Source organism: Carcharhinus amblyrhynchos, chromosome 1, assembly GCF_965287045.1.
Source record: "Carcharhinus amblyrhynchos chromosome 1, sCarAmb.v2.hapA, whole genome shotgun sequence".
NCBI lineage: Eukaryota > Metazoa > Chordata > Chondrichthyes > Carcharhiniformes > Carcharhinidae > Carcharhinus > Carcharhinus amblyrhynchos.
Genome location: NC_137324.1, coordinates 28368890 through 28395522, shown reverse-complemented (window position 1 = coordinate 28395522; position 26633 = coordinate 28368890). Strand labels below are relative to the sequence as shown.

At 44.6% G+C, this 26633-nt stretch overlaps 1 protein-coding gene across 11 annotated transcripts in view; it reads right to left on the bottom strand.

Annotated features, from left to right (window-relative positions):
- The window catches only part of LOC145351715 (fibroblast growth factor receptor 3-like), a 170276-nt gene that overhangs the window by 71209 nt on the left and 72434 nt on the right, over window positions 1-26633 (bottom strand). For all 11 annotated transcript variants that reach the window (XM_080201408.1, XM_080201330.1, XM_080201671.1 and 8 more), the window contains exons 4-6: window positions 26538-26591; window positions 11239-11408; window positions 1383-1506 (exon numbers count right to left, since the gene is read on the bottom strand). In XM_080201408.1, coding sequence (XP_080057534.1) covers window positions 1383-1506; window positions 11239-11408; window positions 26538-26591 — 348 coding nt within the window. The remainder of the gene's footprint in view (window positions 1-1382; window positions 1507-11238; window positions 11409-26537; window positions 26592-26633) is intronic.

Below are 26633 nucleotides of genomic sequence, written 5' to 3'. Positions count from 1 at the left end.
ACTGCTGCCTTCCACAGCCACTGCCCTCCCACCCATCCTCAATCTTCTCAGGAGTTTCCTCCTCCTATAGCCCCAGCATTGTTCACATCTCAATATTTCTCCAGCCCCTTTTTAAAGGAATTCACAGTGGCTGCTGTGTTTTTCAGAAGTTTGTTTTTCTTGCCTTGCCTCTGCCAGGATCACGTGCTCACTGGTCTCCAGACAGAGGTTAAGGTTGACTTGAGCTTGAGATTTCAGTCTTTGGGAGCAATTTGGACTTTGGGCGTAAATATCGGATGTCAATGACTAAACCACCCATTTCACATCTGCTTTAATTAAGCAGCAGCAAGCCATTTACTCCAGAAAATCTCATTCAGATCAACAAAATAAGAATGTGTGATGGATCTGAGGTGCAACCCCATAGTTCATCATCCTCTCCATCATTAAGTGCCTCCCCCTTGCAAGCCCAGAGGTCCCAACTTCCATTCTGTACTCAGCTAACTCACCTCAGCGGGGTGCTACAAAAGACCTCAGCACCTCTGATTTTGAGTGGGTGAAATCAATCACAATTCCCTATTTTGATTGTTCTCCGAGATTCAGAATAGACCAGTTGAAGGCAGGTTTGGGCAAGGCTGCGATGTTCTCCTTGGTAAGATTCAGGATTAGCTTGATGAGGTACCGTAGGCTGATCAGCACAAGTCATTGCCCAGTGAGGAATCTATGCCTCAAGGAAGAATGAGGTGGAGATGCCAATGTTGGACTGGAGTGGGCACAGTAAGAAGTCTCACAACACCGGGTTAAAATCCAACAGGTTTATTTGGAACCAAGAGCTTTCGGAGTGCTGACTCACCTGATGAAGGAGCAGCGCACCAAAAGCTTGTGATTCCAAATAAACCTGTTGGACTTTAACCTGGAGTGGTGAGACTTCTTACAAGGAAGAATGGCTGAGTAAATAAAGAATCTTGTATTTATATAACACATCATCACATTCCAAGGGTATCCCCAGAACACTTCACAATGAATGGGTTACTTCCGATCCATAGAGATATTGGCAAACGCTACAGCTAATCTTGCACAAGATCCCATTAGCAGCAAAGAAATAAATTACTAGTCCATCTGTTTTTGATGATAGAGGGCAAGCTCCTCTTAGGGTAGTGTCACATGATCAGTTTTGCCCACCAGAACAGGGAGGTGAGATCTCAGTTTATTATCTCACCTGAAATGACAGCACTTCTTAGAAAACAGGAGCCTTCTGAGTCCAGTTCAGGAGCGTCAACCTGGGCAAAGTCCTCAAGCCTGGGACTGGAGCTTGAAACCGTGACCTCTCTCATTACCAATATCACACACTGTGGTTTCAACCCTATATTTGTTAGCAGCCTAATCGAACTGAAGAATCGTCTTACCGAGTATGTCCAGCTGGTAGATGTGGCTAATGCTGCCGTACTTGTTCTTAACCACGCATGTGTAATTGCCACGGTCCGAGGGGACTGCACTCTCCATCACCAAACTCCGCTGCTGGTGTTGAAACTAGAGGAAGAAATCAGATAGAAGATGGTCACCAGTCTTAAAAGGGCTCTATTTCCTGCCGGTTACTGAATGTGAACCTTTCCAAAAGTAGAAGGAACAGGAATGCCCCTTGGCCAGGTCACCATTGGCTGATCAGCTAACTGTACATCAGTACATCATTGGGTGAAATATTGTGCAGCTTACAAAGCTGACACTCACTGGCATCTCCAGCCCCCACCCCACAATAAGTTACTGAAATGTGGAAGTCATGTATGGTTTCATTAAGGGGAGTCACGCCTGACAAATCTGTTAGAATTCTCTGAGGAAGTAACAAGCAGGTTAGATAAAGGAGAGGCAGTGGATGTTACCTACTTTGATTTTCAGTAGGCCTTTGACAAGGTGCCGGGCAGGAGGTTGCTGAGTAAGATAAGAGCCCATGGTGTGAGAGGCAAGACACTAGCATGGATAGAAGATTGGCTGACTGGTGGAAGACAGAGAGTGGGGATAAAGGGGTCCTTTTCGGGATGGCAGCTGGTGACTTTGAGATCTGCAGGGGTCAGTGTTGGGACCACAACTTTTCACTGTGTACATAAATGATCTAGATGAAGGATCTGAGGGCATTGTGGCAGATGATACAAAGATAGGCAGAGGGACAGGTAGTATTGAAGAGGCAGGGAGGTTGCAGAAGAATTTGAACATGTTAAGAGAGTGGGCAAAGGAGTGGCAGATGGAATAGCGTATGGGAAAGAATGAGGTTATGCATTTTAGTAGGAAGAATAGAGGCGTAGACTATATTCTAAATGGGAGAGAATTCAGAAAATTGGAAACGCAAAGGGACTTGGGAGACTTAGTTCAGAATTCTCTTAAGGTTAACTTACAGGTTGACTTGGTAGTTAGGAATGCAAATAAAATGTTAACACTCATTTCGAGAGAACTAGAACAGAAAAGAAGGGATGTACTACTGAGGCTTTATAAGGTTCTGGTTTAGAATATTGCGAACAATTTAAGTTTAAGTTTATTTATTAGTATCACTAGTAGGCTACATTAATATTACAATGATGTTACGGTGAAAATTCCCTAGTCGCCACATTCCGGCACCTGTTCAGGTACACTGAGGGAGAATTTAGCATGTTCAATACACCTAACCAGCATGTCTTTCAGACTATGGGAGGAAACAAACGCAGACACAGGGAAAACCTGCAGACTTCATATAGACAGTGACCCAAGCTGGGAATCAAACCCGGGTCTTCGGTGCTGTGAGGCAGCAATGCTAACCACTGTGCCACCCTACCACTGTGTTTTGGGCCCCGTATCTAAGGAAGGATGTGCTGGCTTGAAGACGGTCCCAAAGAGGTTCATGAGAATGATTCCAGGAAAGAAAAGCTTGAAATCTGAGGAGCGAGAGGAGTCTGTACTCAATGGACTACAGAAGAATGAAAGGCCTAGATAGAGTGAATGTGGGGGAGATGGTTCAATTATTCGGAGTGACTAGGACTGGAAGGCACAGACTCAGTGTAAAGGGATATCCCTCTAGGACTAAGAGGAGGAGGAATTTCTTCCATCAGAGGACGGTGAATCTATGGAATTCATTGCCACAGAAGGCTGTGGAGGCCAGGTCATTTAAGACAGAGATAGATAGGTTCTTGATTGGTTAATGATCAAGGGTCATGGGGAAAAAGCAGGAGAATGGGGTTGATAACCTTATCAGACATGATTGAATGGAGCAGATTTGACAAGCCGAATGGCCTAATTCTGTGCTTATGTTTTATGATTGCCTCCATTCCTGCACCCACCCCCACACACAAACAACCTGCCACCTCTAGGACTCCTTCCTGTCAACTCTCCATCATAGCTTGAAAAGGCAAACTCCAGATTCTAGAATAGCTACTTGGTGAGGCACTACAGAGTAGCGTTGGGCCCATACTGAGCAAAAAAGACTCCCTTTATCTTCCACGTAGAAAGGTTTTGGCACACTATGGCAATGACCTTGCGTAATCGGTTTCTGGAGCAATGGAAGCTTTGATGCAAAGCCCTGGCGAGGTTTCTAATGTTTGTGCAATAAATCCCACCGACACCTTTAAATCTTTGTAAGAAGTAACAGGCATGTCAACTAAACAGGATATGTTTCAAGACATGTTTTTGATACCTTAGATAAGAAAAGCAAAAGGTTGCCCAAAAGTATCAAAGTTCCGATTTACTATTTTACTTCCTAGGAAAGGACACATTCAAATACCTCATTCATGGAAAGATTTGAACTGAAATGCTTAATAGATTCAGAAGAACTGTCTGTGTGGAGCTTGCATGTTCTCCCAGTGTCTGTGTGGGTTTTCTCCAGGTGCTCCGGTTTCCTCCCACAGTTCAAAGATATGCAGGTTAGGTGGATTGGCCGGACTAAATTGCCCCTTAGTGTCCAAAGATGCATAGATTAGGTGTATCAGCTATAGTAAATGTGTGGAGTTACACAGACAGGGCGGGGAGAGGGCCTGGGTAAGATACTTTGTCAGAGAGTCGCTGCAGACTCAATGGGCCAAATGGCCTCTTCTGCGTTGCAGGGATTCTATGATTCGATGAACAGTGCTTAACTGGGACAACAAATGTCAGCCATTCCTCCCCAAGTTTCTTTTCTTCCCACGTCAGCACTACTCAAAGCCAGAAACCCACCGCTCTCATTACTGAAATAGGGAGAGAATCTACTTCTGTGCTTTCCACTTTAACTGGAGCTCCGACAGCAACTTGTGTAGTCGGGTCAAATATATTAAAAGGTTTCAGTGACTGAGGGAGCACTGTGCATAAACAGCACTCCAACAATGTAAAACTACTCACAGGAAGGCTATTAACAATAATAGTTACAATAAAATGCTGCTCTGAGCACGATTGAAGAATTGAATGTAACCTGGTGACCATTTTAACTGTCTAAAAGGTATGTTGGCATTTACGCTGACTACATGAGACAGCCAGGGAAATGGCTTACGGAAGGTGTGCGCCTCTGGTGGGATGACATTGACAACACTTGCCATCCACGTACGGTAAACACAGTTAGTGGCATAGCGTACAAGAGCAAGGAGATAATGCTGAACTTATACAAGACACTAGTTCAACCTCAGCTGGAACGGTATACACAGCTCTGGGCTCAACACTACAGGAAAGATATGAACGCATTGGACAAAGGTTTACAAGAATGGTTCCAGGGATGAGAAATTATGAGGGTAAATTGGAGACGTTCTGACTGTCCTCTGAGGAAAAATAAGAGCTCAGAGGAGATTTGATAGAGATGTTCAAAATCATGAGAGAGCTGAATAGAGTAGAAAGGGAGAAACTGTGTCCGCTTGTAAAAGAATCAAGAACATGGGGCACAGATTTAAAATGATTTGCAAAATAAGCAAACATGAGGTGAGAAAAAGCTTTTTCCACACTGCGTGTACAAGTCAGGCAGAGAGGAAGTGGTCGAGCGAGGGAACTGTGGTTTACTAAAGAAGTTGAGTTGCTTGGGCAGAGGAAGGAGATGAGATGTGAAGGCTCAGTTAGGGCGCTTGAGAGTTACAAGATAGTCAGGAAGGACCTACAGAGAGAGCTAAGAGGAGCCAGGAGGGGACATGAGAAGTCTTTGGCAGGTAGGATCAAGGAGAACTCTAAAGCTTTCTATAGGTATGTCAGGAATGAAAGAATGATTAGGGTAAGATTAGGGCCAGTCAAGGATAGTACTGGGAAGTTGTGTGTGGAGTCCGAAGAGATAGGAGAGGTGCTAAATGAATATTTTTCGTCCGTATTCACACAGGAAAAAGACAACATAGTCGAGAAGAATACTGAGATCCAGGCTATTAGGCTTGACAGGATTGAGGTTCATAAGGAGGAGATATTAGCAATTCTGGAAAGTATGAAAATAGGTAAGTCCCCTGGGCCGGATGGGATTTATCCTAGAATTCTCTGGGAGGCTAGGGAGGAGATTGCAGAGCCTTTGGCTTTGATCTTTAAGTCGACATTGTCTACAGGAATATTGCCAGAAGACTGGAGGATAGCAAATGTTGTCCCCTTGTTCAAGAAGGGGAGTAGAGACAACCCTGGTAATTATAGACCAGTGAGCCTTACTTCTGTTGTGGGCAAAGTTTTGGAAAGGATTATAAGAGATAGGATTTATAAGAACATAAGAACATAAGAAATAGGGGCAGGAGTAGGCCATCTAGCCCTTCGAGCCTGCCCCGCCATTCAATAAGATCATGGCTGATCTGTCGTGGCTCAGTTCCACATTCCCGCCCTCTCCCCATAACCCTTAATCCCCTCTCTTAACAAAAACCCATCAACCCGCGTCTTAAAAATATTTAGCGAGGCAGCCTCCACCACTTCAACGGGCAGACAATTCCAGAGATTCACCACCCTTTGAGTGAAGAAGTTCCTCCTCAACTCCGTTCTAAACCGCCCCCCCCCTTTATCTTGAGGCTGTGCCCCCTAGTCCTACTGTCCTTTCTGAGCGGGAAGAGTCTCTCCTCCTCTATTCTATCCATCCCATTCATCATCTTATACATCTCAATGAGATCTCCCCTCATTCTTCTAAACTCTAACGAGTACAAGCCTAATTTATTCAGCCTCTCCTCATAGCTCAACCCCCTCAACTCCGGCATCAGCCTAGTAAACCTCCTCTGCACTCCCTCCAAGGCCAAAATATCCTTGCGTAAGTACGGCGACCAAAACTGCACACAGTACTCCAGCTGCGGCCTCACCAATGCCCTATACAGCCGCAGCAAGACCTCCCTACTTTTATATTCAATCCCCCTCGCTATGAAGGCCAGCATCCCATTCGCCTTCCTGACCACCTGCTGCACCTGCAAGCTGGGTTTTTGCGACTCATGCACAAGGACCCCGAGGTCCCTCTGCACCGTTGCCTGCTGCAGTTTTTCGCCACGTAAGTAATAATCCTTCCTACCATTATTCCTACCAAAGTGGACCACCTCACACTTGCCAACATTAAATTCCATTTGCCATTTCCTGGCCCATTCGCCCAGCCTATCTAGATCCTTCTGTAGACTCTCCACACCCTCCGCACAATTTGCCGTTCCACCAATCTTGGTGTCATCAGCAAATTTCGACACCCTGCACTCGGTTCCCTCCTCCAGATCATCTATATAAATGGTAAATAGCTGAGGCCCCAGCACTGACCCCTGGGGCACTCCACTAGTCACCATCCGCCAATCCGAATAGCACCCATTGACCCCCACTCTCTGCCTCCTATTTGACAACCAATCCTCTATCCACGCTAACACCCTACCCCCAACTCCATGTCCCCTTATCTTCTGCAATAACCTCTTGTGAGGTACCTTGTCAAATGTCTTCTGAAAATCAAGAAAGACCACATCCACTGGCTCTCCTCTATCCACCACCCTAGACACATCCTCATAGAACTCCAGTAAATTTGTCAGACACAACTTCCCCTTAACGAAACCGTGCTGCGTCTGCTCTATCAAGCAATTCCCCTCAAGATGTCTCGCTATTTCCTCCTTGATGACGGATTCTAACATTTTACCTACAACAGACGTTAAGCTAACCGGCCTATAATTCCCTGCCTTTTGCCTGGCACCCTTCTTAAACAACGGCGTATAATCCTCTAGAAAGGAATAATTTGATTAGGGATAGTCAACACAGTTTTGTGAAGGGTAGGTCATGCCTCACAACCTTACTCAGTTCTTTGGGAAGGTGACTAAAGAGGTAGATGAGGGCAAAGCAGTTGACGTGGTGTATATGGATTTCAGTAAAGCGTTTGATAAGGTTCCCCATGGTAAGCTATTGCAGAAGATATGGAGGCATGGATTGAGGGTGATTTAGTGGTTTGGATCAGAAATTGGTTAGCTGTAAGAGGACAGAGGGTGGTGGTTGATGGGAAATGTTCATCCTGGAGTTCAGTTACTAGTGGTGTACCGCAGGGATCTGTTTTGGGGACACTGCTGTTTGTCATTTTTATAAATGACCTGGATGAGGGCGTACAAGGGTGGGTTAGTAAATTTGCAGATGACACTAAAGTCGGTGGAGTTGTGGACAGTGCGGAAGACTGTTGGAGGTTACAGAGGGACATAGATAAGCTGCAGAGCTGGGCTGAGAGGTGGCAAATGGAGTTTAATGTGGAAAAGTGTGAGGTGATTCACTTTGGTAAGAGTAACAGGAATACAGAGTGCTGAGCTAATGGTAAGTTATTTGGTAGTGTGGATGAGCAGAGAGATCTCAGTGTCCATGTGCATAGATCCCCGAATGTTGGCACTCAGATTGATAGGGTTGTTAAGGCAGAGGGTGTGTTCGGTAGAGGGATTGAGTTTAGGAGCCATGAGGTCATGTTGCAGCTGTACAAAACTCTTGGAGTAATGCATACAGTTCTGGTTAACATAAGAACATAAGAAATAGGAGCAGGAGTAGGCCATCTAGCCCTTCGAGCCTGCCCCGCCATTCAATAAGATCATGGCTGATTTGTCGTGGCTCAGTTCCACATTCCCGCCCTCTCCCCATAACCCTTAATCCCCTCTCTCATCAAAAACCCATCAACCCGCGTCTTAAAAATATTTAGTGAGGCAGCCTCCACCACTTCAACGGGCAGAGAATTCCAGAGATTCACCACCCTTTGAGTGAAGAAGTTCCTCCTCAACTCCGTTCTAAACCGCCCCCCCTTTATCTTGAGGCTATGCCCCCTAGTCCTACTAGGTTGCCGCATTATAGGAAGGATGTGGAAGCATTGGAAAAGGTGCAGAGGAGATTTACTAGGATGTTGCCTGGTATGGTGGGAAGGTCTTATGAGGAAAGGCTGAGGGACTTGAGGCTGCTTTTGTTAGAGAGAAGAAGGTTAAGAGGTGACTTAATAGAGGCATACAAGATGATCAGAGGATTAGATAGGGTGGACAGTGAGAGCCTTTTCCCTCGGATGGAGATGGCTAGCACGAGGGGACATAGTTTTAAATTGAGGGGTGATAGATATAGGACAGATGTCAGAGGTAGGTTCTTTACTCAGAGAGTAGTAAGAGCGTGGAATGCCCTGCCTGCAACAGTGTGGACTCGCCAACATTAAGGGCATTTAAATGGTCATTGGATAAACATATGGATGATATTGGATTAGTGTAGGTTAGATGATCTTTAGATTGGTTTCATAGGCCAGTGCAACATTGAGGCTGAAAGGCTGTACTGCACTGTAATGTTCTGTGTTGCTTTTGGTTCGGACTGCACTGCCTGTCAGTATGGTGGAGGCAGGTTCAATCAAGGAATTCAATAGGGCATTAGATAATTATTTGTATAGAAACAAATGTGCAGGGCTATGGAGAAAAGGCAGGAGAATGGCACTAAGTCATGATAGTCATTTGGAGAGCCAGTGCAGACATGATGGACCAAATGGCCTAATTTTCCACTGTAACAACGCTATGATTCTGGGTTGATATTAACTGCTTTTGTCATACTTTATTTCATTGCCAGTCTGAGAACTTCACTGCCTTGCCGTGACCCAATGACTCCACTGGAAAGTGGGTAAGGATAGGAAAAGGCTTGGCACAGTGATGCCCCATGTGCTCGAATAGCCAGATGGCAGGAAATGTATCGTTATATGCATGAATAATGTCTATTTGGTGTGAGAAAGCCAGTAAGCAAGTAACTGCCGTGGAGAATGGCAAATAGTCAGCAGTTTTGTAGAGCCAAGTGGACAATGATGAGAGATTGAATTTAAAATCTTTCTGTTGCCGTTTAGAAAGAAAGTGAAAAGCAGAAACATATTTGGAAACATTAATTGTAGCTTGCAAGACAATCACTGGCTTCCTTGGTTGCTGAAGGATTAAACAAGCCTTACATTCACACCGTTAAGCATGCAATGTCACATGGGCTTTGAAAGGATTATAAAATATTACAGATTCCTGAAAGGATTTGACAGTTGCTTTAGACTGAAAACCAACCTGAGTTTTCTAGTTTACATGCAATTCTGTCCTGAAGGCAGCATGTTTAGATAATTTTACAAAACCCAACAGCATTTCAAGTTGCCGTATGTGGGGTTTTTTAAAACTAGGATAAGAGCTGTCATTAATCTGGGGTTTTTTTCCTGTTTGCTCTCGTGCATTTGCACTTTTCTGCTGCTCTTCGTTAAGCAAATTTAGCTCATTCACCAACAGTAATGGACAGGGGGTCAGTCTGCATGGCCAATCGTCTCTGGCGGAGAGAAACAACACTTATTGATTCGGTTTCTACCCTCTGAAGGTGATATGAAGAGACGGAACTGGACATTGTCTGACAGAGGCATTGTCAAGACTGCCTCATTTCCTGGGTGCTGGTGGAGGGTTGGTCACATCTGAATAACGGTGATGGGCTTCTGATGAGATTTTGACAACACAGAAATGAGTTCTCCCTCCGCTAGAACACTCACCACTGCCCCATCCACTTCCTGTTGAAGAAAGGAAAATGGCTGCTGCGGTTAATGAACACTCCCAACCACCTTAACTGGGCCAACACCCTCCAGGCCAAGTGAACACCAACTGTGTTTATTTATAACATTTAAAAACACTAACTGGATCGCTTGTCTCAGAGAGGAATGGGAGGGTATGTTTACGTTTTAAATGTCCCCCCTCCCCACCCTGCCCCACCCTTGAAATTCATTTGATGTCCACACAATGTTTCACTCTGAAATAGCTGCCCAGCGCGGATGGGAACGGTGAAATACATTCTCCGGAGGGCTCCCGTCTTCTTCAGGCAAATGCAGCAAACTTTGCTCAATTGAAACCGTTAATCCTTTAGTTTCACCTCACGATTCATCTGCTGTCGTGAGACCAAGTCAAAATAAAGATAATGCCCCGACAAACTGCTCAGCATGCACCAGTCTTGGGGAAAACCAAATTTGGTCACAATGAAAAGGCATTGAAATATTGCGTTTTCACTAGACACTCCCCTTCAAAACAAATCAAACCAGGCTGGAAAGTTTCTGGAACAATCCAAATTGCGGGGGGAAGGGAGGGGCTGGTTTTGGTGAAGGCCTCTTCTGATATTTGTAAAGTAGTTGGTGCCCAAGCACCAGCTGTATCTGCGGCAGGCTGTCTTGCCTCTTCTGAAGCAATTTCAATGTTCTGGTTTCATCCTGGATACATCCCCTTCCCATCCCATCAGTTAGAATCATAGAAACCCTACAGTGCAGAAAGAGGCCTTGGGCCCATCGAGTCTGCACTGTCTGCAATCCCACCCAGGCCCTACCCCCATGTCCCTATACATTTACCCACTAATCCCTCTAACCTACGCATCTCATGACACTAAGGGGTCATTTTAACATGGCCAATCAGCCTAACCCGCACATCTTTGGACTGTGGGAGGAAACCGAAGCACCCAGAGGAAACCCATGCAGACATGAGGAGAATGTGCAAACTCCACACAGACAGTGACCCGAGCTGGGATTTGAACCCAGGTCCCTACAGCTATGAAGCAGCAGTGCTAACCACTGTGCTACCTTGCTGCCCAAGATGAGGAGCAATGTCCCATCATGTCAGCTTGGATCTTGATTGTCTCCCTTGTGGGAACCATTAGCTGGATTCAATTGCAACTGGGATTGAATAAAAATTTGGGGGGAGAAAAAGAAGAAAGAAATACATAAAGATGGTCACAAATATTTTAGTTTACAGAATTGTGCTGTGGGTTTGGAACGACTTGACCAAACTTTGAGAATCCTTTGCCCTCTGGTCCTGTTTGTCACATGACCAATCACAGGAGTGAAGAGGCACTGCTCCGAGTTGAAAGTGAGGACAGTTAACAGTATTGACTCACCTTGATACCCCCAACTCGATGTTCACCCTTAAATCCTTTGCCATTTTTCAGCCAGTGGATTGTTGGAGTAGGGTTTCCAGCAGCTGGGCATCGGAAGCGAATGGTGTTACCCACTGGTACTGCATGAAGTCTTTTCTCCATCCGGTCAGGACGGACCCAGTACGGAGCTCCTGAAATAAATACGAAAGGTGTCAATGTCTCAATGACCGACACAACACAGTAACACGGCTCCCAGTTATACTGCCCGCTTGGCTTAAATCTCAAAGACAGTGCTGCTGAAGGCTTTCTCTGGCAGCCTTAAATCCCAGAGTCAACTACTCCAGCTCTCTCTCTCTCTCGAGTTCTACACTGTGTAAGCTGTAACCCATCCTCAGATTTGCTACCTGCACTAAATCCCACACTGCCCTGGTTCTATGGAGGCATCCTTTGTCACCACTGCATTGAATCCTTGGAGGCCTTGTCCCATTCAAACCTCTTTCAGCTGGAGATCTCACCCTTTGGTCCATTGACTCTGATCTCTCATGCACCCCACATCCACTTTACCTTTGGTGACAGAATCTTCAATTGCCTAACTCTTACTCTCCCTAAACATCTTATGACCTCCCATGCTTCATCCAAAAGATTCCTCACAAGCCCATCCTTGCTGCCATTCTGTTCGATTCTCCTCTATAAAGGGCCTTGAGTCATTTCTATACCCTAAAAGATATTATAGACATTTATAGAAATACAGAAAGGCATGTCAACTACTTTTACAGTTGCACCATAGAAAACATTCTTTCTGTTTGTATCACAGCTCGGTATGGATCCTGCTCTGCCCAACATCGCACAAATCTACAAAGGGTCATGAATGAAGCCCAATCCATCACTCAAACCAACCTCCCATCCATTGACTCTGCCTACACTTGTCACAGCCTTGAAAAGTAGCCAGCATAATTAAGGACCCCACACACCCTGGACATTCTCTCTTCCACCTTCAATCATTGGAAAGAAGATACAAAAGTCTGAGGTCACGTACCAACCGACTCAAGAATAGCCTTTTCCCCGTTGCCAGACTTTTGAATGGACCTCACACTAAATTGATCTTTCTCGACACCCTAGCTATGACTGTAACACTACATTCTGCACTTGCTCCTTTCCTTCTCTATGAATGGTATGCTTTGTCTCTAAAGTATGCAAGAAACAATACTTTTCACTGTATACTAATACATGGTGGCATGCTGGCACAGTGGTTAGCACTGCTGCCTCACAGCACCAGGGGGCCCGGGTTTGATTCCTGGCTTGGGTCACTGTCTGTGTGGAGTTTGCAAATTCTCCGTGTCCATGTTTAAAGTTTATTTATTCATGTCACAAGTAGGCTTAGATTCACACTGCAATGAAGTTACTGTGAAAATTCCCTAGTTGCCACACTCTGGCACCTGTTCGGGTACACTGAGGGAGAATTTAGCATGGCCAATGCACCTAACCAGCATGCCTTTCAGACCATGGGAGGAAACCGGAGCATCCGGAGGAAACCCACACAGACATGGGGAGAACGTGCAGACTCCACAGAGACAGTGACCCAAGCCGGGAATCGAACTTGGGTCCCTGGCACTGTGAAGCAGCAGTGCTAACCACTGTGCTACAATGCCACCCCAGAAAGCTTGGGGGGAGGGGCGATATGGTCATTGAATATGTTTGATGCTGAGTTATAGAGATTCCTGATCGAAAAGGGAGTTCTGGGTTCTGGGGCAGCTGCAGACAGAAAAGTGGAGTTGAGACCAGAACCAGATTGACCAAGATTTACTGAATGGTGCAGCAGGTCTTGAAGGGCCGAACAGCCTCCTCCTCATGTTCTGGTGGAACAAAGGCTGAACGCTCCTGTGGCAGCAACGGCTTTGGAACAAGCGAGGAACAGCGCCGCATCCATTGGAAATCCTTTCTCTCTCCTCCCTCTCCCTGAAGGTTTGACATTAATTGGCTAAGAGAAGGAACAGTTCTCTGCAAAGAACAGGCGCATTAGATAAAGCCAGTTTCCTCGAGTGAGGGGGTTAGGGTTAGGAACTGAGCATAGGCTGAGAGTAGAGTGATTGGTAATGGGCGGTTTTGCTAGAGATGGGCACGAGTTCATTAGCAGCCTTGGCAAATATGGAGCCGGTTGTGAGATTGGCAAAGAGTGACAGTCCGTAGCCCGAGGAGGGCATCATCTGCTTATGGACTCTGTCCTGAACATAAGAACATAAGAATATAAGAAATAGGAGCAGGAGTAGGCCATCTAGCCCTTCGAGCCTGCCTCGCCATTCAATAAGATCATGGCTGATCTGTCGTGGCTCAGTTCCACATTCCCGCCCTCTCCCCATAACCCTTAATCCCCTCTCTTATCAAAAACCCATCAACCCGCGTCTTAAAAATATTTAGCGAGGCAGCCTCCACCACTTCAACGGGCAGACAATTCCAGAGATTCACCACCCTTTGAGTGAAGAAGTTCCTCCTCAACTCCGTTCTAAACCGCCCCCCCCCTTTATCTTGAGGCTGTGCTCCCTAGTCCTACTGTCCTTTCTGAGCAGGAAGAGTCTCTCCACCTCTATCCTATCCATCCCATTCATCATCTTATATGTCTCAATGAGATCTCCCCTCATTCTTCTAAACTCTAACAAGTACAAGCCTAGTTTATTCTTGCAAGCCACAAGATTTGTGAGTGTGGATTTCCTCCGGGTGCTCCAGTTTCCTCCACCATCCAAAAATGTGTGGGTTAGGTTGATTGATCATGCTAAATTGACTTTAGTTCAGAGGGATTAGCAGGGTAAATATGTGGGGTTACTGGGTGGGATTGTTGCAGGCTCAATGGGCTGAATGGCCTCCTTCTGTACTGCAGGGATTCTATGTGACAATAAATCCAATCAAATAAATGTGTTACTTTTCAAAACAACGTGTAGCTGGTCATAGAATCAGACAGGTTTACAGCATGGAAACAGCCCTTTGGCCCAACTTGTTCATGCTGCCCTTTTTTTAAACCACGGAGCTAGTCCCAATTGTCCGCGTTTAGCCCTCATCCCTCTATATCCATCTTACCCATGTAACTGTCTAAATGCTTTTTAAAAGACAAAATTGGATCCACCTCTACTATTACCTCTGGCAGCTTGTTCCACTCACCATCCTCTGTGCGAAAAAATTGCCCCTCGGAACCCTTTTGTACCTCTCTCTTCTCACTTTAAACCTTCTAATTTTAGACTCCCCTACTTTTGGGATAAGATATTGACTATCTACCTTATCTATGCCCCTTGTTATTTTGTAGCCCTCTATAAGATCACCCCTAAGTCTCCTATGCTTCAGGGAAACTATTTCTAGTTTAATAATATCCTTTCTATAATAGGGTGACCAGAACTGTACACAGTATTTATTCCAAGTGCAGCCTTACCAATGTCTTGTACAACTTCAACAAGACGTCCCAACGTTCTGACTAATGAAGCCAAGCATGCTGAATGTCTTCTTCACTATTCGTCCGCCTGTGACTCCACTTTCAAGCTATGAACTATCAGCTATGAACATGTACCCCTAGATCTTTGTCCTACAACTATCCCCAATGGCCTACCATTAACTAAGTAAGTCCTGCCCTGGCTCAATCTACCCAAAATGCATCATCTCACATTTATCTAAATAAAACTCCATCTGCCATTCGTCAGTCCACTGGCCCAATTGATCAAGATCCCATTGCAATCCTAGATAGCCTTCTTCACTGTCCACCATGCCACCAATCTTGGCGTCATCCGCAAACTTACAAACCACGCTTCCTAAATTCTCATCCAAATCATTAATATAAATGAGAATAACAATGGACCCAGTACCAATTCCTAAGGCACACCGCTGGTCACCGGCCTCCAATTTGAAAAACAACTCTCCCGAACCACCTCTGTCTTCCGTCATCAAGCTAAGGCTACATGACCCTAGATCCCATGAGATTTAACCTTATGCAACAATCTACCATGCAGTACTTTGTTCGTCAAAGGCCTTGCTAAGTCCATGTAGACAGCAGCAACTGCACAGCCCTCATCTACCTTCTTGGTTACCCCTTCAAAAAACTCAATCAAAATTTGTGAGACACGAGTTAGAACATAGAACATTACAGAGCAGAACAGGCCCTTCGGCCCACGATGTTGCGCCGACCAATTAAAAAGCAATGACCCTCTAACCTAAACCAATCCCTTTCCATCCATAAACCTATCCACGGATCTCTTAAACGCCCCCAAACTAGGCACATTTACAACTGCAGCAGGCAGGGCATTCCAAACCCTCACCACCCTCTGGGTAAAGAACCTACCTCTGACATCCGTCCTATAACTACCACCCCTTAATTTAAAGCTATGGCCCCTCGTGCTAGCTTTCTCCATCCGAGGAAAAAGGCTATCACTGTCCACCCTATCTAAACCTCGAATCATCTTATATGTTTCAATAAGGTCCCCTCTTAGCCACCTTCTTTCTAACGAAAACAACCTCAAATCCCTCAGTCTCTCCTCATAGGACCTCCCCTCCATACCAGGCAACATCCTGGTAAACCTCCTCTGCACCCTCTCCAATACCTCCACATCCTTCCTATAATGTGGGGACCAGAACTGCACACATTACTCCAAGTGCGGCCACACCAGAGTTTTGTACAGTTGCAACATGACGCTGCGGCTCCTAAATTCAATCCCCCTACCAATAAACGCCAAGACACCGTATGCCTTCCTAACAACCTTATCTACTTGATTCCCAACTTTCAGGGATCTATGTACACATACACCTAGATCCCTCTGTTCATCAACACTATTCAGAGTCCTACCGTTAGCCCTATACTCTACACATCTGTTATTCCTGCCAAAGTGAATTACCTCACACTTTTCCGCATTAAACTCCGTCCGCCACCTCTCGGCCCAGCTCTGCAACTTGGCCAAGTCTCTCTGTAAACTATGACACCCCTCCTCACTATCTACCACACCTCCGACTTTGGTGTCATCAGCAAATTTACTAATCCACCCAACTATACCCTCATCCAGATCATTTATAAAAATTACAAACAGCAGTGGCCCCAAAACAGATCCCTGAGGCACACCACTTGTAACTGAACTCCATGACGAATACTTACCATCAACCACCACCCTCTGTCTCCTATCTGCTAGCCAATTCCTGATCCAATTAACTAAATCACCCTCAATCCCATACATCTGCATTTTCTGCAGAAGCCTTCCATGGTGAACCTTATCAAACGCCTTACTAAAGTCCATATATACCACGTCAACTGCCTTACCCCTATCCACCTCTTTGGTCACTTTCTCAAAAAACTCAATAAGGTTAGTAAGGCACGACCTACCCTCCACAAAACCATGCTGACTATCTCCAATCAATTCATTACTCTCTAAATAACTATAAATCCTATCCCTAATAATTTTTTCTAAATGCCTTGGAACGATTGCTGGAGGCATTTAGCAGAATGATAATAGCAAGGCTAAGGATCTTCAGTTAAAGACACTACTTAAGCCTACCTATTCACTTGTACCTTTGGTCACCTCGCTTTACTCCCCTACTTATGCTTGGGCCTCATTTTTTTCTCTCTGTTAAGTACAGTGGGGTAATATAAATACACGCAAGATTATTGCTGCTTAAAGGAGAGAATGCTTCTTTCGGTGAAATATTCAATTACCTTCAAAATCACGACTGTTGAACAGGGGACTTAAAAACATTCAAACTTCTGACAATTCCAATTGGAAATAACTTTATAGGCAGTTTGCCAAATTCTTATCCCGTATCAATGATCAAACCAGCCTAACGACAGTACGGAAATTGCTGCACTGGGACCTGCAACATTAAAGAATGGCTCCTGGAAAAAAAGTTGGAGCCAAATGATTGTTGTTGGTGTCTGGAGTGAGCAATTACAATGGAGAGAGAAAATGACTGCAAACAGGAAGCAAGATAACCCCTAGTAGGACAGCACTGGTCTTCAAGCAAGGACCAACAGAAAATTATGGGTTTCAAAACAGATGAACACAGGGCTACAAAATTCCACCCTGTCGGGGCAGGTGAGGGGTGGTAAAATGCGGCAAGTCATCCAAATATCCACTGACTTTGGTGGGTCTACAAAATCCTGCCAACAGGAGGAGCCGCAAAATTTCACCAGGAGTCATATGTAACTGATAGCTATTCCCCTGTTATCAAATAACCTTGTATGTGCGAAGTGCTCGCAACGTTAGAATCACTCCGCCACCATGGTGTGGGGATCTTCAGGGTACAGAGAGGGGTGAAACTGGAGACAGGAGAATGACCATATTTGTGCAGTGTGGACTCCGCCGATAACAAGACTCGTAAATATTGTTTTAGGGAGCATATCAGTGCTTATCAAGATGGCATCAAAAATTCCATCCATATTCTGAGCTAATTGTGTGGAGTTCACGTTGCTTGGTTCAGAACAAGAAAAGGAACAAGTGTGAAAGCAGCTTGTTTTTTCATTCATTCTTGGGACATTGGCGTCGCTGGCTGACTCGAGGGCAGTTGAGAGTCAACCACGTTGCTGTGGCTCTGAAGTTACATGTAGGCCAGTCCAGGCAAGGAAAGCAAATTTCTTTCCCTAAAGGCCATTAGTGAACCAGGTGGGTTTTTTCCCCGACAATCAATAAGGCTTTTATGGTCCATCAGTAGATTCTTAATTCCAGATTTTTTTTATTGCATTCAAATTCCACCATCTGCTGTGGTGGGATTTGAACCACGTTTCCAGATCAGTAGCTGAATTTCTGGATTAATAGTCTAGCAAGAATACTACTAAGCCGTCGCTCAAAGAAACAAGCCCTTTAAAGCTCGGTTCTGTCAATAATTCAAACAAAATATGCTGCAACGATCACTGCAGGAGTTTCAACCATCGACCACTAAATCTGCTCACATCCAGATTATAACCATGAACATATTTGCATGTCATACAAACCTCCTTTCTTGCCTCATTGTGAGCAGGATCTAATAACTTCATCAAACCATAAGAAAACTTTTTAATGAACCATAAGCTTTAAAAAGAAACAACTGACTTGGGTTCTGAAATGATAAATCATCTCTCTGTTTCCAACCCACACCAAATTGTCTGACTGAGCTTCTGCACTCTCAATATCCAACCACACACTGCCTTGGTGTCATTCTGGCTTACAACTATGGTGCGGTCATCCTGGATATCATAATTGCTTGTTCCTGTGTCTCTATTAGCTACTAGTATGTGAAGGGTTGCTGGGATGAGGAGGGTGGGTGGGATGTGGGGTGGGGGCATGGGTGAGAAGGGGGAGGTGAAGATTCCTGTCTCACATCCCGAGCAACACTTTGCACATTGTTTTCCTGTCATATAACGCTGGGGTCCATCATTTCTCACCCAGCAATGGAACGGCAATGTTAAACTAATTTACTTTCCCAGCAGTGCGCACTTAATCAAAGCTCGCTGCCACAGGCCAATGCTGGGTCACAGCAGTTCTCACCGTTAACCTTCACAAGAGAGTCGAACCAATAATGCAGGCCATTTATTTTCCTCTGGCACTTGGTAGATATTGGCTGACAGATTTGCAGTGAGGGTGATGTTTCTCCACAGACAGATATGGCCAAGAACATTGTCTTCCTGACCTCAAGGCTGACAAGAGAACTCATTGACTGCCAACTCGAAGTGATTTAATTTCACTGAACAAAACTATTTATGAGGCCGTGGGGAACAAGGTTATGGGCTGTGGGAAAAGACTACATCAGCCCTGAATCAGAGGTGTGCACATGTTTAATTGAGTGCTTACTGTAAGATTCATTTGCATGTGTCACAGAGGATTTGAAGATGAATTGTGGCAAACTGCCTAAAATAACTTATTGGGCCAATGATTATGACCCATGCTCCCAACTCAGTTGCTGCTTCCAAATTTCAACATTTTGAATAAGAGAAACAGGCTGCTCAGAGATGCTGCTGCAATACCACTTCACTCATCGCACTGTGGACGCTTTCCCATAACACAGGTCATGTATAGTATTCCTGCTGCTGTGTGAAAGGAGTACTGTAGTGTTTTGGGATATCTGTGCATGCAAGAACATGTGGAATACTCAACAAGTTCTTCAAAATAAATGAGGCTAACTTAGCAAGGCACCAGATTTCATGCTTGTATCAAGTTGAGGCAATTAAAAAAAAAGTTCTTAAAATGTAACAACCACACATTCTGACACCACCGTAAGCCTTTCCTCACCTTGTCTTGAGTGTTAAAGGGTTGTCACCACATTACCGCATTGCAATCTCTCTTGATCCTTCATTGTCTGATTTGCCACATTGCTTATCCAACAACTGGTACTGGATGAGCACACATTTCCTCCAGCTATTGGGAAAACCGAAGGTCCCTGCCAGAAACTCTTCTCCCTAAACACTATCTCCATCCCTGTCCTAAGCCATTCTGTGTAGCTGAAGCATACTGTTCAATGCAAAAGAACATGTTATTGTACACTCATTCAGCCTGCCAAACCTCCTTGAAGCCTCTTTGCATCCTCCTCACAACTCACATTCCCACCAAGATTTGTGTCGCCAGCAAACGTGGAAATATCACATTTGGTCCCCACATCCAAATCATTGATAATAGATAGTGTATTGCTGGATCCAAGCACTGGTCATTGTGGCAACCCCTACTCACAACCATATCTTATTTGACCCTGAGCTTAGTTCGAACCCAGTATCTGCACCATCACAAAGACCTCCTCTTACTTCCATCTCTGATACACAGACCATTTCCAACCCTGCCTGGGCTCACTGGCTCCTGAAAACCTCAACAAAGGGTACAAGACCACTCGGTGTAGCAGCTACCCATAAATAAGAGCCACTATTCTGGATCCCATCTCCAGGCTTGCAGCTTTCTATGTAACAGTGTTGATTTGTTCACGTTTCTAAACGACCACAAGTGATCTGTTAACCAATTGCTGATTTGCTATTGCTACCAGACGTGGCAATCATTAAAATAGATAACAGAGAGAGCAAGAGATGGCAATATAAGAATCAGTGTGTTTATAAATAATACGTGAAGCCTGCTCACTGCCAACTGAGTTGAAACCCTTTCTGACACAATTCTCTGAATTATTCCAGTGGATTCCACACATTCCCTTACAGTGATTTTCACACGTTGGGTCCACAGCCAAGTTTTCATCAGAGACCATTTACAGTGCACTCTGGCTTTCCAATTCCACAAATTTCCTGTACCAGACCACTGAACCCTTACAGTATAACTACTACAATCTTCAGGATTAAACAATGAAATAGACAAAGGCCAACCATGGAGGCTGGGAGTGACAGTCTTGAGAGTTGAGGCGGAGTGGTGAACTGGAGGCAGGAAACTGGAGGTTTGGGAATGTCCACTGTTGGGAGTAGGGGCTGGAAGGAGCCTAAATCTGGACAGTTAAATATTATCCTGGAGCCACAGGGAACCTGAGACCTGCCCCAGACTTTCTTTACAGTTTATATTCCTGTTTATGACGTATACTTCATGATTTCAGTCCATCCCCAAGTACTTTACTTTGAAGTACATTCTTGACGTGCAGTCTGTTGTAATGTAGAAAACTGTGCGGCCAATTCAAGCACAGCAAGGTCCCACAAATGGCACAAGAAAACTGCCCAATTGAACCATTCTTTCATAATTTTGGTATAAACATTGTCCAGAAAATCCCCTGTTGTTCTTCAAACAGGATTACAGAACCTTTCATATTGATGTGAACATCTAAATAGGACATCTGCGTTAAGGCCGCTGAAATAGGACTAAAAATATTGTATTTGAAATAAAAGTTAGGATTAAAATTTTGCACAGAGACATGTCAAATTACTTAAGAGATAAAAATAAGACTGAACCAGACCCTTGTGTGAGATATTATGAAGTGTGGGGGAGTGTAGGCTTTTTTTGGTAATAGTACAGTAGACCCTATTAAATCTGTGGGAGATAGGACAGTGAAAGATTACATGGGTGCATTTCTAGTGAGATCATTCTCCAATCAGACATAAAACATAAGAAATGCCGGAGAGGTTCACATTCTCACAATACATGGTGACCAAAGGAAATTGTCTCCCGAAACTGTGTGTAAAGAGGTTAAACAATTTGCCGTAGCAGCATATAAAAAGTTCTCAGGTTATTAAGTAAATATGTTTGTTGCCAACTGCAACCCCAGGACAGTGGTCACGTAGTGCAGAGTGTGTGTTCTGTCGCAGCCAATGTGATGCAGTTTATATCTGAGACTGTGGTATATCAAAGTGTTCCAACAAGACATTAAATGGATGATATCACCCTCCCCACCCGCCCTGAACATACCCAGTTAAAATAACACAGTTGATGGTTAGATATTCAATATGATTAACAGGACTGGGACCTCATTTAACAAATTGGTGCTTACCACAAGTCGTGCAGAATCCGTGCTAATTATGTAATTTGCTCAGCTGATGCCTGTGAATGCACAGCCAGACTTAATTAGACATCACATTGCCTCTCCATATATAAAGGCGTATTGCGCAGAGTTCAAGATGAGCTTGTGTAAAGAGATATTTATCAAAAGTGAAGTATTGTTTTTATTTTACTTAAATGTGATTGTCAGAAAAACATAATTATTCTTCAGCTGAAGGAAAATATTAAGCTTTTACCAGAGTTCCATTAACACTGACTCTGAGAGCACATTCTCCAATTGATGAGAAAGAATACAGGCACAGAACAAGGAAACAAGCTGAAAGTTAACTCATTCCGCTGACCATCCAAAAGAAGCTCTTCAGCAAATACTAGTGGATGACGGTGGCCAGTATCAATAAGTGAGGACAATCATGCGCTGACACTGAAGCAAGTGTTTGGCAAGTCCATTATAAATGTTAGCCAAGTCACTTATATTACAAGATATGTATTGTGATGTAACTGACAGCAGTGCCTCTGAAATGATGACAAAGCTGTTATGTAAGCGGACACAACATAAGTGGCCTCTCAGATGCCCAACCACTCCCTGCACCACATCCTCCTTCCCCAAAACATCACCCATTGCTGTAGTACTGCTAAGCCCCTAATCCACACCTTCATTGCCTCAGGTGTTGGCTTTCTACCCCCCAAGTTCTTCTTGTCAGCCTTCTGTCTCCACAAACTAGAACCCATTCAGAATTCCTGACAGCTCCTACCTTCATCCAATCAGCTACTATACTCTGATCAGTACCGTTGTTACCAAGATGGATTATCTCTTATGGCCCACAAAACTAATTTCACAATCCTGGTCCATGGACCCTACTGCAATGATTACCTGTCTCCTGTTATATGTCCCACTAAACATCCTTCATTTATTAAGACACAAAATTATTCCTTACTCATTGGTTAAATAAATGGCCCATGTTCTCTGGAACTCTCCATCCATAGTTATTTGCTTTACCACCTCACTCAACAAATTATTGCCCTGGCACCAAGCCCTTCTGCTTTTGATGGCATATGCCACTATGATTCTGGGGCCTTCCTCAACACCAGAAAGAATGTTCCTATGTAATTGCACGCATTTGATCTCTCCTCTCCTATAGTAATTGTTACGAGAGCCAACAAAATAACAAAGGGTTAAATCCTGTGAAAATTACCCGTTCTATAATCCACTAATGTAGTCCTGAGATTGCTGTTCCACCATCACCAACTCACTCACATTGTAAATAAGACAGTGCTATTTCTGCTTGAAATTATTCAACAATCTTCTAAGAACTGTACCCTTTACTTGTATCTTTGTTGTTCTTCCTATACTTCTGGCCCACCTCTCCACACTGTATCATCAATGTTACAGCTTTAATGTTTCACCCTGTTTCACTCAGAATTAACTCCACAATTGGAATTTGTTTTCCTACACGCACAATGGGAAATATTGATGTGCATTCAAATCAAGTCTAACGGGCTGAGGAATGGATGTTTTGTTGTGAGGACTGGATTTGTTTGGACTGGATTAGTGGTTGCCTTGCTTCCTAACGCAACAAATTGGCTCTAGTTTATACTAATCCCTTCTTTAAAATGCCGATATCCTGTGACAGAGCCAGTGATGGTCACGAGGCAGATTTCTGTCTGGGATTAAACATTATGCAACAACAGCACATTTTCTACAGACTCTGCACTCAGTTACAGGCGGTGTGTTACGTTTCTGGCAACCAGCATAGGCCTGGTCATCCTCAGCACTAAATGAGCAGGACTGTGCACCATGTCTCTGCCAGCTCTTTATTCTAGCTGCATAAATGTCATTCCTGCTAGGGTGTCAACAGTAACATCATGTACATTTAGAAAGGGGTACGGCAAGTTGAAATTAAATGATGCAACACGTGCAATAGGCATTTGGAACTCCTTTTCCACTACTAAAATGTAAAGAACACACAAAGTCTTCTCAGATTTTGTTAGCTTGGATATGGCTTATCAAGCAGCTGGCTACCTTAAGGGCAATAATTTTTTTAAATTTTAGTTTGGATGTGCAATCAGGAAGAGCAGAAATATTCATCACGCTACCACATCACGCCCGACAGCCGCTGGCAGCCATAATTGCCACCTTCCCCATTCTCCTCCCAGCACCCAACAACACTTACTTAAGGTTCTTACTTGCCAGGAGGATGGCCTGAAATTTGAAATTGCAGAAGTAGTGATCTGTTTGTGGAGGTTTGTGAGGCACTGGATGCACACGTTGATCAATTTGAAGGGGCCCAGTTTTGATCCAAACCCTGGAACTCCTGGTTCAGGTGTGCCACTGACCGATACTTTATGTATGACACTGAATACTTCATGCAAATATATTCATTGTTTCTCAACTAGAATTTCACTATGATTCTGGAGTCTTCCCCAACACCAGAAAGAATGCTCCTTTGTAATCGCACGCATTTGATCTCTCCTATTCTATAGTAATTGTTACGAGAGCCAATAAAAGAACAAAGGGTTAACTCCTGTGAAAATTACCTGTTCTATAATCCACTAATGTAGTCCTGAGATCGCTGTTCCACCATCACCAACTCACTCACATTGTAAATAAGACAGTGCTATTTCTGCTTGAAATGGCATATGTCATCAAAAGCAGAAGGGCTTGGTGCCAGTGCCATTCCTGCTGGCACCATGCACACAGAGTTGTGAGCCATGAAGTGTCCCCGTGGTGGTGTACCACATGGGGCAGTGGGAGTGTCAGCTGAGAGCAGCTACGTTAAAGCAACCCAATGCCTGCTGGCTTTGATCGTCTGCTGTAAACAGTTGGCTGGCAGCACAAGAGATTTCTGCAGTTCTGCCTTCTGTGGAACTCCTTTCTAAATGTTTGTAAGTGGTTCCCTGATGGGTAGAGGGTAGTTGCTGAAACCAGACAGGATTGGGTTTGATCCTTGATGTGAGACGACGACACTACGCAGTTGGAGGCATAGCAAATTGGCTGCAGGGAGTGGAGGAAGAGGGGGAGAAATGGGTTTCTCACTCTTAATCATTTTGTGGCAATCTGTGCTAGAAGCATGTATCTTTATTGGGTGGGAACCATGAGGGTGGCATGTGTTGACTCTCCATCAGTAATGTAATGGAACAGGGTCATCAAAAACGTTATCAAGCAGCACCTGCTCAGCAATAAGCTGCTCAGTAACGTCCCATTTAGGTTTTGCCACGGGTCACTCAGCTCCTGACCTCACTACAGCCTTGGTTCAAACATGGACAAGAGAGCTGAATTCCAGGGGTGAGGTGACAGTGACAGCCCTTGACATTAGGGTCGCATTCGACCGAATGTAGCATCAAGCAGCCCTAATAAAACTGGAATCAATGGGTATCGGGGATAAATTCTCCAGTGGTTGAAGTCATCCTGGTACATAGGAAGACGGTTGTGGTTGTGGAAGGTTGGTCATCTCAGCTCCAGGACATTTCTGCAGGAGTCCCTCAGGGTAGTGTCCTAGGCCCAACCATCTTCAGCTGCTTCATCAATGACCTTCCCTTCATCATTATGTCAGAAGTGAGGATGTTCGCTGATGATTGCACAATGCTCAGCACCATTCGTGACTCCTCAGATACTGAAACAGTCCATGTTCACATGCAACAACATCTGGACAATATCCAGGCTTGGGCCGATAAGTGGCAAATAACATTCGCGCCACACAAATGCCAGGTAATGACCATCACTAATAAGAGACACTCTAATCACCACCCGTTAACATTCAAAGGTGTTACCATCACTGAATCACCCACTGTCAATGTCCCTGGGGATAGCACTGACCAGGAGCTCAAGTGGACTCAGCACATAAGAACATAAGAAATAGGAGCAGGAGTAGACCATCTAGCCCCTCGAGCCTGCCCCGCCATTCAATAAGATCATGGCTGATCTGATAGTGGTTCAGTTCCACTTACCCGCCTACTCCCCATAACCCTTAATTCCCTTATCGATCAGAAATCTATCTACCTGTGACTTAAACATATTCAACGAGGTAGCCTCCACCACTTCAATGAACAGAGAATTCCAGAGATTCACTGTCCTCTGACAGAATAAGAAATGACACCATCCAGGACAAAGCAGCCCACTTGATTGGCACCACATCTACAAACATTCAATCCCTGCACCACCAACGCTCAGTAGCAGTAGTGTGTACTATCTACAAGATGCACTGCAACAATTCACCAAAGATCCTTAGGCAACACCTTCCAAACCCACAGCCACTTCCATCTAGTAGACAAGGGCAGCAGATAAATGGGAACACCATCAGCTGCTAGTTCCCCTCCAAGCCACTCACCATCCTGGCTTGGAAATATATCACCGTTCCTGGGTCAAAATCCTGGAATTCCCTCCCTAACGGCACTGTGGGTCAACCCACTGAACATGGACTGCAGCGATTCAAGAAGGCAGCTCACTACTGTCTTTTCAAGGGCAACTAGGGAGGGACAATAAATGCTGGCCAGCCTGCAATGCCCATGTCCCACAAATGAATAAAAAAAAACTCACATTCCAGCCACTATGTACTTTGGGATTTGGCTAGTTTGGTCGGTAGTGCAGCTACCAAGCCTCTCTTGGTAATGAGCATTAAAGTCTCTCACCCAGAGTACATTCTGCACCTTCGCATCCCTGTGTTTCCATCATCTGCCACGATAGGAATCAAATTCGGGCCCCCAGAGCACTACCCTGAGTCTCTGGATTACCAGTCAAGTGACAATACCACTGCCTCCCCTACCATCTCACAATCAGTAACAAGGTGACACCAGCTTCCACCACAATTATTGAGCCCCAAGTGCCAGCCAAATGTTCTTAGTTTTTCTTTAAGTAGAGCCAGTTGATTCCTAAGTTTGAGAACTGTAAAGATAACAGAGCTTTCTCCATCACTGGTACAGTACCTGCATCCTCAGATCCATCATCATCATCTTCATCATCACCCGAAGACAAAGAATCTGAAAACAAAATAAACCTCTCATCAGTATAATATTGTACTG